The 12,873-nt window shown below is 25.8% G+C and overlaps 1 protein-coding gene and 1 pseudogene across 4 annotated transcripts; both read left to right on the forward strand.

Annotated features, from left to right (window-relative positions):
- Window positions 1-3,202: 3,202 nt before the first annotated feature.
- On the forward strand, window positions 3,203-12,507 carry LOC140674224 (uncharacterized; annotated as a pseudogene).
- Window positions 4,453-9,591, forward strand: LOC140673938 (uncharacterized). 4 transcript variants are annotated; one of them, XM_072907198.1, is made up of 5 exons: window positions 4,453-5,011; window positions 5,289-7,525; window positions 7,668-7,886; window positions 8,484-8,921; window positions 9,382-9,591. In XM_072907198.1, exon 2 carries the CDS (start codon window positions 5,387-5,389, stop codon window positions 7,250-7,252), a length of 1,866 nt encoding a protein of 621 aa, XP_072763299.1. In that variant the 5' UTR covers window positions 4,453-5,011; window positions 5,289-5,386; the 3' UTR covers window positions 7,253-7,525; window positions 7,668-7,886; window positions 8,484-8,921; window positions 9,382-9,591. The 4 variants fall into 4 exon arrangements, 3 of the variants coding, with proteins under 3 accessions (XP_072763299.1, XP_072763301.1, XP_072763300.1); XM_072907200.1 differs by having other exon boundaries at window positions 8,541-8,921; XM_072907199.1 differs by having other exon boundaries at window positions 9,466-9,590.
- Window positions 12,508-12,873: the final 366 nt, after the last annotated feature.

Here is a 12,873-nt window from a genome sequence, read left to right on the forward strand (position 1 = left end):
ATTCTTTGAAGAATACTTGGGACAGTTATATTACTTTTTACCTAATAATATGTATTATAATTATTTTGATATCTTGCTGATATAATGAACACTTGTATTGCACATTTTTTGTTTATCTGTCTGCAAAATTAGGTATAGTTTCTTATGATAATAATATTCTTGCTGCAGATTTGAAATCCAGATTGTTTAATGCGATTTCATTTCGTTACTCCGCTATTTCTTGCCTTCATTGAAAGTTTACTAATATTTCTTTATTTATTTTATGATTTCTATAAGAAAAGTTGATAAAAATTCAGAATAACAGAACTAGCTGCAATCATGTTGACTTTGACATATGTTATCAAAATCACTGTCCTAAGTATCCTCCAAAAAGTTTTAAGCTTGTTCTTTGTTATAAAGTTATAAACAAAAAAAAGTTTCATTTATTATACGCGATTTTCTCACATCATATACATATATTGAAAACTCATGTGCAACTTTATAACGATTTGAGAGAATACGAATAGGGAAGCAGCTTCGCCGGTGCATTTAAAAAACTAATTTAAATGAATTTTAATACTTAATATATCATAAATCTAACAAGTTTAAGCCATAAGTAACTCTTTATTCGATTTAGTACAATACATGTACACGGTGGTACTTATGTACGTCATTTCTTCCACTATGTTTGCGTGCTGTTTACCTTTTCATCCTTCTATCTCTGATCCTAACCTGAATAATTATCTTTGTCACTTTAAATACATGTTGGTACTTATCAATTTAATATAAAATAGGATCTATAGTGGAATAAATCAACCGAGTAATATGTAAATCAACTTTGGCTTGCAGTGGAGAATGTAATCGGTAATGCTAATCTACAGCCTAAGTTTATTAGAAAAATGTTTTAGGATCAAAATTTGAATAACCGCAATCACATGATTTTAGTTCATTTTGCTTATAACTCATGCCGAGATATCTGACATTCTTCTCCTACGAAGTCCCACCTATTCATTATATTAAATTAGTTCTAAATTATTATATTATATTATATTAGAATGTTTATGTTACCGCTATAAAATAAAAAAGAAAAATAATAATAAAAGAAAAATAAAAACAGAAAAAATAACAGCAGATTTATTTTACTGTAAGATAATAAGAATTTTTTTATAGAAATTTACTATAAAGCAAAATATTAATTAAATATGTTTGCAATAGAGAACATAGCTTAACGGTAGAAAATGAATATAAATATTAACAAGAGAAAAACTACGTGACGAGTGTGCGCGCCTAGTTCACAGACATCATTATATCTCGTTATTTTCTAATAAATTTGAAAAAAATTTTTCATTTTCATAGAATATTCATGACATAAAAAATTTATGCTAAACAAAAATTAAAAGCTAATTTTATGAATACTTTTAAATATAACTTTTTTTTTTAAATATGTATTTCATGCCAGGGGCATGTGTAACAAAAGGCAAGCAATTTCATTAAAATTCGTAACTGGAAGGATTCCTCACAAGTATTATCTGAGAGACTCGAGAAAAGTTCTCCTATTGTGCAAATAATCACGTTGCAATTGTATAGTGGGAGAACTTTTAGGTTTACAGAAAATTCCAGAATAAGAATGGGCAGAGAGTGTAGAAAACTGTAGTGTATATGACACGTGCTCCTGGTAATTGGAAAATACATAAGAATATAAGAGTCGCAGTAGATTTCGTCCGACTACAAACAGGGAATTAGTGCGACGCGAATAGCTTGATCTCATCTTCTTAAATTAAATTACTTTTTGTATTACTAAATTTTTAACTAATTTTTTTTAATAATGTGCTTACCTGAAGAAGTGATAGATATTATACTTGGCTACAATGATATCACCATTGAGGATATCATTAATTTCAGATGTGTGTGCAAGAAATTTCGACACGTAGCCAAATACAACAAGTTTATGGGAAAAAAGTTTCTTCAGAGGTAATTACTTGTTAATTAGTTAATTTTTGCAATTTGATTTTACTAATATATTAATTATACAATTAACTCTGCAAAATATATAATTTATGAAAATGAAATATATGAAAAGTGTAAAAACAAAACAAACAATATAAAAACATTAAGAAATGGATCAATAACAGTTAAATCACATAACGAGCGTGAGCAATTATTTTAAATAATTTTTTTATCAATTAATTTTAGTCTTCAAATAATTAAAAGAATAGTTAAAATTTGTATTTCCTGTGTAACAAGCAAAAAATTTTTAGAGATAACTCATAATCACTTTTCTGTTTCTTGACTTTTATTAGCCAGATTTAATAATAAAATTATTTAAATTTATTTATTATGTTGTAAAATAATTCAATAAATTAATGTTTTAGTAATACATAGAATAAAAAAGTTAATTTGTTATGTTTATAAAATACGGCTATAATGCTGTCTATTGTTTATAATTATATATTGTTATTGTGTAAATTTTAATTACAATTTAAATTGAACATTATATACCGCACATCTTATTTTGTATTAAAATAAAACAAGAAAGTCTATATTCTGATTAATTTTTTTCTGATTAATTTTATAACACAATTTGAACAATATAATTTTTTGAAAACTTACTACTAATACAATAGTTCAGTGTTTTTCTAAAACATACGATAATATTATTTATATCAATTTTAGATGGCCGACAGCGAGAAAATACTATAACAAGAAGCTTAAGGAAAATGAACAGACTTTCTGTTCTGACACTTTGTCTGAAGGAAATAAATGGAAAAACAAAAAAAGCTTAAACTTTATAGAAATAGGCATTAATTGTACGTTACGTCTCAAGACTAAAAAAATTAAAGGATATTATCCTAATGATATATCAAACGATTATACAACATATTGCGGTGTATTTTATGAGTTAGATAACGATATAGTGTCAAAAGTTTCGATATTGAAAGATAATAGAACTTTCTTTCTATATAGATGAGATTAAAAATTTACTCAATCAATTTTCACGGTAGGATTATAAAAAATAAAATACTATTAACTTTATTGGACTAACGTACATATTGCATAGTTAATATGTAAATTTTTCAGAAAACCTGTTTGCGAACAGCTAACAGAAAGATATATCAATATGCAATTCTTTGACCGTCTGAGGCAATATAAGCTGATGAAAAAAAGGATAAAATTAGAAATGCAACCTCACAAAGTGCAACTTTTAGAACGAATTGCTACTATTATGACGCAAAATTTCCAGTCTGAAAAGGATGTATTTTATTCGACCGTAACATCGTCCCTAGATAATATAACGTTAGAGGTACTGAAAAGTCTCAGAAACATCCTGACCATTTGATATTCTCGACGTCTACAGAAAAGTTTTCCTATTGGCAAAACAACAATATTGACGATAATCATTGGAACGAAGCGGAAGGAACACAGATTATGGATACACCCGAGGAATGTATATTTGGCAAATTAAACTTTCGTCTAAACAAATCGGAAAACACAGAGTGGAACACACAATTAAAGTACAAATGCATTGATAATGTAAGTAATATTGATTAGGATGTATCATAAAAATATTTCAAATTATCCTGTAAACATGTCCGTTGTAATCTTAAAAATACTTTTCCTTTAATTAATTTTTCACATTAGGTCTTAGAACATAAATATGGTCAAGAAATAATAATATATACAATATATCATAGCGTTGCCAGAAGACTTGGTCTACGTTGCGATATAATAATCGGATATCCCGATGAACGTATCTGTCTACTTTGGAAACCAAGATAGTAAGTATAATATTAAATATAAAATTTTTCGAATCTTTGTACATTTTTATTCTTATCATATACACACACGCACACATATATTATTTTTTATTGTTTGCAGTTTCACGAATAGTTCAGAAAATGTAAGATGTTTTAAAATAAATTCTAACAAATTTCCAGATTGTTTTATCAAGCAGCAACAATTTGTAGAATTTGAATGTAATAACAGTTACGAAGGTTGGCAATTACTCATGTATAATTTTTCATATTAATAATCATATTTTTTTCATATTAACTTTAATATTAATTAATAAATTGTAATATTTAGCAGAAAGACGCCCAGGTAGCACAGGTTCGTTTTATAAACGTTTTCTAAACGTATCCAATATTTTTTAACCGTCAAACACCAATAAGAAACGTTTCAACAGAAACATTTTTAAAACCATAGTTTAAGAAACGTATTTTTTACGTTTCTATAAGGCCTGATTGCATCAACATTATTTTGGCTTTAAACGAGACTTAAATATATATATATATATATATCTGTTTTTATTAATTTAGAAAGAAAAATAAAGATAGATACATGTTTAAGTCGCACTTAAATCCAAAATAATGTTGGTACAATATCGGGCCTAAATAGAATAAAAATTAATGTTTTAATTCAAAATTATATATATATATATATATATATATATATATATATGTGTGTGTGTGTATATATATACATATAATTTTGAATTAAAAAAATTAATGTATTTTTAATTTTAGATATTCATATTCATAGTCCGATTTTATATTGAAGACCGTCTTAATAATAATGTGTTGTAATTCAATCACAGAATCGTAATAACATATCTTAAGATATTATACTTAAAACGATCTTGAAATAAAAATAATGGACTATGAATATCGGAATGAATAGCGGGGTGATTCTCTCTCTCTCTTTCTCTCTCTCTCTTTCTCTCTTTCTCTTCCTCTTTCCATTGTCTTACTAACAAAAAGTATTAAGGTTATATTCCATTTATTTGGAATGATCGCAGAGTTATTGCATATATTTGCTGTTCAAACAAGAAAACTTTTATTGTGAATATTATACAAACGACTTGTGAATATTGCAAAAGTGAAACTAGTAGTGAAAGGATAGAAAAATACTAGTAATGTGTACTATAAAGTTAATCAATTCTCGTGCATAGATCATAACAAAGGTTAGGTTGATCAAAACGCCGGTCCGGCGAAAATATTGATATAAAGAATATCTCTTTTTTACGACGAATAAGGTAAGTTGTATATTGGTTTAATAATTTTATAGTTTACTGTTCTGTATATATGTATATATATGTATATTTATAACACAATATTAATACTAAAAAAAGATATGAGATTAGACGTCAAATATCACATCTACAAATAATATTTTACAATTAATAAGAAGATATCAATTTGTGTGAAATCATAATCTGATTAATCTAACATTTTTTATTGTATCAGTATATATTAAGAATCAAATTATATTGTGTTTTTCATTTCTTAATTAAATAGTTGTCATTTTTTCAGGAAAATATATATGTAAATATATCTTTGTCGCACATATAATACTTACATAAAATACTTGTTAAAAAACAAAAGAACAGAAAAAATATTCTTGTTTAAATATGGATAAAGAAAAAGAAGTTAAATTTCTTGGCAAAAAACAAACTAAAAGGAATATACAAAAACAAGTACATGAGTTATTAAATGAACTCAATTGGAATGAAACAAAATCGACAACACATTCAGTCATTGACTCACACTTAGAACTAAACTTAAATATAGATGAAGATTTAGGTTTTAGTTTAAATTTTAGAAATAATGAGACAAAATCATCAATGTCACATTCAATCATTGATTCGCATTTAGAACTAGGTTCAGATCAAGATTTAGATTTTGAAATATTTCCAGAATTATATATCACTGAAAAACATGATTTTTCAGAAAACGAAACATTATCTGATGATTTTCTGAATAAATTGAGAAACTGGGCCCTAACACATAATATTACATTATCAGCATTAGATGAATTATTGTCATTACTAAGACAATTTCATTATGATATATCTGTACCATTATCTGGAAGGTCTTTGTTATACACTCCAAAAACTACAAATTCAATTGATTTGCAAAGTGGAAAATTTACTTATTTTGGTATGCGTAAGCAGTTATATCTCCTATTAAAGGAAGAATCATGCTCAAAAATTATTGATTTAGATTTTAATATTGATGGGTTACCCTTGTTTAAAAGTAACAACATAGTTGTCTGGCCAATTCTTTGTAGATCATTAAGTTTAACTTCATTAAATAAACCATTTATTGTAGGTTTATTTACTGGCAAAGGAAAGCCAGAACCTCTTGATTGTTATTTACAAGATCTAATACACGAGCTTAATGATGATATATTAAAGAATAGTATTGAAATAGATCATAAATTATTTCAAATTAGAATCAGGTCTCTGATATGTGATGCTCCTGCACGAGCTTTTCTAAAATGTTGTGTAGGTCATAATTCTAGGCATGGGTGTGAAAAATGCGATATTGAAGGGAAATACATTAATAAAATGATTTTTCCATGTAAAAGTGGACAACTTAGAACAAAAGAAACTTTTACTAAACAAGTACAAGAGGAACATCATAAAGGAAGGTCTCCATTATTGAATTTAAACTTAGATTTAGTGAATCAATTTCCATTAGATCCCATGCATTTGGTATATTTAGGTATAATGAAAAAGTTGTTAATATTATGGGTATCAAAGGGAAAACCTTCATTTAAATTATCTGGAAAAGCTATTAATAATTTATCAGATAGATTAATTTTGTTGTCTTCTTATATAGTACATGAATTTCCTAGAAAATGTAGAGCTATATCGGACTTAAATCGTTGGAAAGCAAATGAGTTTAGATTATTCTTGTTATACGTGGGTCCAGTTTCTTTAATAAATATTTTGCCTAAACAACTTTACAATCATTTTTTAATGTTTCATGTTGGTATTACAATTCTGTGTAACGATAATCATATTTTTGAACATATTGACTTTGCAAAAGAAGTTTTGTATAATTTTGTAAAGTATTTTGAAAAATCCTATGGGAAAGAAGAAGTGACATATAATCTTCACAGTTTAATTCATTTAGTAACAGATGTAAGGAATCTTGGTAATTTAAACACAATTAATTGTTTTCCCTTTGAAAATTATTTGGGAAAATTAAAAAAACTTGTAAGATCATCTGCAAATCCTCATGCACAACTTTGTAGACGTATATCTGAATTATTTAATTATTCAAAGACTGAATTACCAATAACTAAATTAGAACCTAAGCAAAAACATTTTGAAGGACCTACACTTAGAGATAAAACTGACTTGATTTTACAATACAAGAAATTGAAAACACCGACATGCGTTTTGACGATTTTTTCACCTGACAATTGTGTTTCAATACAAGGAGATATTATTGTTCAGATTGTAAATATTCTGTGTTTGAAAGATTAATTTTATTCTATAATTTGTCGTCGATTCTTGAAAGTTTCTGAATTTTATGATTATCCATGTTCGTCCAAATTATTGAATATTTTTAAGGTGTCTCACATATCACCTGATATAGAAGAATTCCCTTTTATATCAGTAAAATATAAAAACATATTATTACCCGCATATGAAAAAGGAACTTACATTGTGTTTCCTCTTCTTCATGAATTGTAGTTAATGTATTCCTTTTATTTTATTGTATATAATTTTATATACGTATATTATTTATAGGTTTATGTGAGTATATATTATTTTATTTTGTAAAATTTAAAGTTAATTTTAAATGTCTGCAATATTAATTTTATATTGAAGAAAAAATTGTTGATGAAATGCAATAAGCACTTTCTGCTTATTCTGTTTAATGTTTTGTTTATTTCAGATTATAAAATGTATTCATTAATAGAATTTGCGATGAATTATGGACAAAAACCTGAAGTTGAAGTAGTCCCTAATATTTGGTTAGAAAAAGAGGAAGAAATATGGTATTGTTTGTAGCCTCAAAAAATTTCCACAAAACAAATCCGTAAGGCTATCGAAAAATGCTCTTTACCGGAAAAAAACTGGAAAAAATATAAATGTAGAATCTTGCATACATATGGTAAATTTTTGGTTTATGTTTTATAAAAGTTGTTTTGTTTTATAAAAAAGTAAAAATATTTATACACTTGCTTTATTTACAGTTATTTCCAAGATTTAACATATATTAGAAACTTAATTTATTATTTATTAGAGTATTTCTTATCTTTATAGTTTTCTTTTTTCACAATATATACCACATATCATTTTATTTATGTTTATAGTATAATTTTGTTATATACTGTCAGAGATTATTATATATTTAGCAATTACATATATATATATATATTGTTGCATCCGCGGAACGATTTTGAACGTTCCGTTCGTGCGCGACAACCGTTCCTCGTTCACATATCGTCAATCAATATATTTCTTCAAAAACGGATGTCACAACAATATACATATATTTATCTCAAATCTTTCTTAAAATATTTATAAATATAATTTTTATTTCAAATTAAGATAAATAATTTTTATTTGTTTTGTATTATAAACGCTTTCAATTTTTGAATTAATAATATTTAATTTTAAACTTTTTTAAAAATCTATAGTTGATTTTATTATTAGTTTCTTAATTTATTTTATTATTATTTTATAGTTTATTTTACTATTATTTTAGCTTCTTACAATGATGCGAGGAAAAGATTAATAGATGCTGAATTCACGTCTACTCTAGAAACTGATGTAGAATTGCATGAAGACCAACGGCCAAAAAGAAGATTAAAAAGACCTCAAATTTATTCAGATTCTTCAGAATCTGATAACAATGAAGAGGTATTATGCAATAAAATCCCATCTCTTCCTGCATTAAAAATAACATCAAAAAATAGTAATTTATCAAGATCTATGATCACTTCCTGCCAACCATCAACATCAACAGCTGACAGTTTTTCAAAACGTATATCTAATGGAATTAGTTTTTCAACGTCTTCAGTAAGAGCAATTAGTCCTCCGCAGAAAACATTGAGAACTACATTGACCAGTTCAGATGAAAGAGCAATTAGTCCGCAAAATACATTCAGAACTACATTGACCAGTTCAGAATTTCACAAATCAGGTAAAATGTTAATAAACTTTTCTGTGTACAAGACTATTACTCTAACATATTAATAATTTTTATAAGAAACGTATAACTTAATAATAATTTTGCTTTTGAAATATACTGCACAGAATATTCTGAATAATCTGCACTATCTATATAAAAATTACTTTTTAGAATAATTGTGCTTTAATTAATTATTATTTTGAACATTTGACTTATTATTTATTATGTTGCTTTCTATATATTGTTTAGTTCAGCATTTACTATTTACTATTTAACTTTTCTATATTCTATTACTTTTGTGTTTAAATCTTATATAGTTAAGAGTTACTCTTGTGGAATAAAAAACTAATTCAAGATTACACTTTTTCGTAATTATTTTGATGATGATGTACATCAACATCAATATAATTAGATATATATATATATATTTTTTAAAAGAAAAAATTTCTCTAACATAGCATGTTATTTTTAGATTTTTCTTACGTTGTTCTAACAAAATTAGTGAACTTAGAAACTTCTATGAACTTGCTTCTTCCAATGGTCAAACAACTTACAGCACATTTTCGACCATCGAGAATACCCCATGTGGAGGATGTTCCTGAAATACCAGTTGACACTGATGAAAGTTTGGAAAATATTGAAAGATTTTTAAAAACAAAACAAAATTTTGAATATTTACATGGTAAATATAACTCATTAAATCTCTTTTTATATTTTTGCATTCTGTTTATTTTCCTTTCTTTTTTTTAATCCATATTTTTTTTATTATATTAATGTGTTATTATTCTTTTAAAGGTACAGATTTTAGCTATATCAGGTGGTACAACGATTGCACAGATAACAAGAAGAACATTGGAAAAAATAATAACAAATAATTACGCTAAAAACTTTAATTGGGCAGGAAGAGTACCTAAAAAAGCCTTCAAAGTTTTAAAAGCGAAAGATTTAATCATAGGTTTGTCTTTTATCTTTGAAGCCAGCATTGATAACATTTAGCAAATATGTTTAATTATTACACACACACACACACACACACGCACACACACGCGCACGCACGCACGCACGCACGCACGCACGCACGCACGCACACACACACACACACACACACACACACACACACACACACGCGCGCGCGCGCGCGCGCACGCACGCACGCACGCACGCACGCACGCATGCACATAAATATATGTACATATATATACATATGTATGTGTGTGTGTGTGTGTGTGTGTGTGTATGTGTGTGTGATATTGTACAGTTATTATAAAACTATTATGTTTAATAATTATATATAAAATAATAATGTATAATAATTTATAAATTTTTTACAGCTACTGTCAGAAACATTGAACCAAACGCTGCAGTCAACAAAATTGAAAATTGTATCAAAGATTGGTTGAAGCTATCCTCTATGCGTATTACTTTAGCCGAAATTAAAGCAAGAAGAACTTTTCAACAAGAATAAAAATTTTAAGTTAAGATTTATTAGATTTTAAGATAACACAGTTCTGTGATTGAAACATAAGTACAAGAAAATAATTATATTCTTGGAATAATTAAAAAAAGTTAATTTTTTTTAAATTTTAATTTTGTTGTAATTTTTTTTATTTTTTAAGTTAAAATTAGGTTAACATTTATTAAATTTTAAAATAATTTTAAGATAAAATTGTTCTATGTTGAGATTTAAACATAATAAGTATACAAGACAAAAAAGTTATATTCCTGGAAAAATGTGTCAATTTTTTTTCATTTTATGTATGTGTTAATTTTTTTTTCATTCTTTGGTATAATTATTATATGTTTAAATGTTTTTTTTTTAAATAAGAACTTTATTTTAAAATACTTTATTATGATTTGTACTTTATATATTTTTGATTATAATCTTATTATAATATACAGGCAATATAAACTACTATATATGAACATATTGTATACATATATTTATTTTATAAAAGAAAAAAACAGTTTTTATGCGTGAAAAAGATTTGTTTTCTTATAAAATAATAATAAAATAATGCGTTCATACCCATACACACACACACACACACATATATATATATATATATACACATTATTTATATATATATATATATATTTTAATAAAATTGAACTAAATTTAATATATATATATATATAATAAATATGATTGTTTATTCACAGATTCAATAAAATAATGCATATATATATATATATATATATATATATATATATATATATATATATATGCATTATTTTATTGAATCCGTGAATAAACAAATTTTTTACAAATAAAGGAAAGAAAACGGTATTTTGACCGTTTCTTAAACGTTTTTTTTTGTTAGAAAATAACGTTTCCCTTAACGTTTCTTAAGTGGACATTTATACCAATTAAAAACGTTTTCGAAAGCCGGTTTTAAAACGTTTCGCAGAAACATTTGTGAAACGTTTTTAAAACGAACCTGTGCTACCTGGGACTGCACAATGCATAATTTTTTCATTTATAATTGAAACTTTATTTACATTTAAACTATTTTTTATTATATACATATAGATGGGTATAATACTCCAGCCATTGGTCCAATTGAATAATAAATATTAATGGGACTCATATTTTCCGATGGCGGAGCGCACACATTTTTTCAACTGGAATCTGAATTTAAAAGATTGGAGTACGAGCTTAAAAGAAGTTGGAGCACACTATACTGTACGTAAACACTACACACATGTCGCATATTAATAATAATAATAAGCAATCTTTCTGCTAATAATAAGGTTTTTCTCTTATACCACACACCATTATATAAAAATTATAATTATCTTTAATTTAAGTAGCTGTAATTTAACTTTCTACAAACATTTATTCAAGAATTACTTAACAAAATATCAATTAAAGCTTGAATTTACACTTTTTAGTTCACCGTAAAGATAAGAGAATTTAAAATGCCAAATACAAGGCCAAAAGAAATAAAATTTGCGGTTGGAATGATTGTAAAGCATAGTGATGAATCTACTGACTGTTCTGCAGGCGTGATTATTGGTTGGCACCGATATGAAGACAGAGATTCGGTTCAATTCTGCAGAGCAGATAAACGATTTCGTTCTAATATTTTACCATTAAAAATTTGCAGCAATACAATGGACAACAAACAAACACATTACTTAATTTTTACAGAAAATAATGAAATGTGTTACGTAAGAGAAGGTATGGATATTAGAAAGATGCGTTTTTATTTTAAGTTACATTTTCTTCACTTATCTCATCTTTTTGTATATACTGCAAAATAATATTTTATTTTAATTCACTTTGTTTTCTACTTTTTTAATTTAGACATTTTATTTATTTGAAGTATTATTGTTATTTATATTTAGTATTAATTATAATCGCATTTTTTATTATTTAATTTTATTTATCATTAATTGATTTTTTTTCTGCTTTTTATTTATTTCTATAGACGCTATAACTTTAACAACACCAAAATGAATAGAAAATAGGGAGGTAAGTCGTTATTTTGACAAATTTGGAGGCACTCATTACGTTCCAAACAAAATGCTGGAAAAACATTACCCGCATGATGCCGCTGTAACTGCCGTTGTATCTGGCACTGACTTTGGACTATAAATATATATATATAAATTATATGATGTAATAATTAAAATATGCAATGCTTTGATTAAAATCATTATAAATATATTATACAATCTTTTTAAATATTATATTATAAACTTTCATGTATTGGATAGTTCTTAAAAATAATTAAATTAAGAAAAATTTAAAAAGAGAGAAAATGAAATTTGGGATAAAAGAACATGTACAAATAAAAGAACGTGGTTACCATATACATATATACATTGTATCTGATCGTACATATATGCCTCTCGTATTATATTGTATATTTAATGCGTAATTATGTATATCGAGCAAGAAAAAATAAAATAAAAGAAAAAAAAAGGATATAATAGTACTTTATATAATAGTATTCTGAAT

Source organism: Anoplolepis gracilipes, chromosome 15 (assembly GCF_047496725.1).
Source record: "Anoplolepis gracilipes chromosome 15, ASM4749672v1, whole genome shotgun sequence".
In the NCBI taxonomy this organism is placed as follows: Eukaryota; Metazoa; Arthropoda; class Insecta; order Hymenoptera; family Formicidae; genus Anoplolepis; species Anoplolepis gracilipes.

What these genes read in the sequence shown, in the direction of transcription:
- LOC140673938 (XM_072907198.1), top strand. Translation starts at nt 5,387, where the DNA reads ATGGATAAAGAAAAAGAAGTTAAATTTCTTGGCAAAAAACAAACTAAA.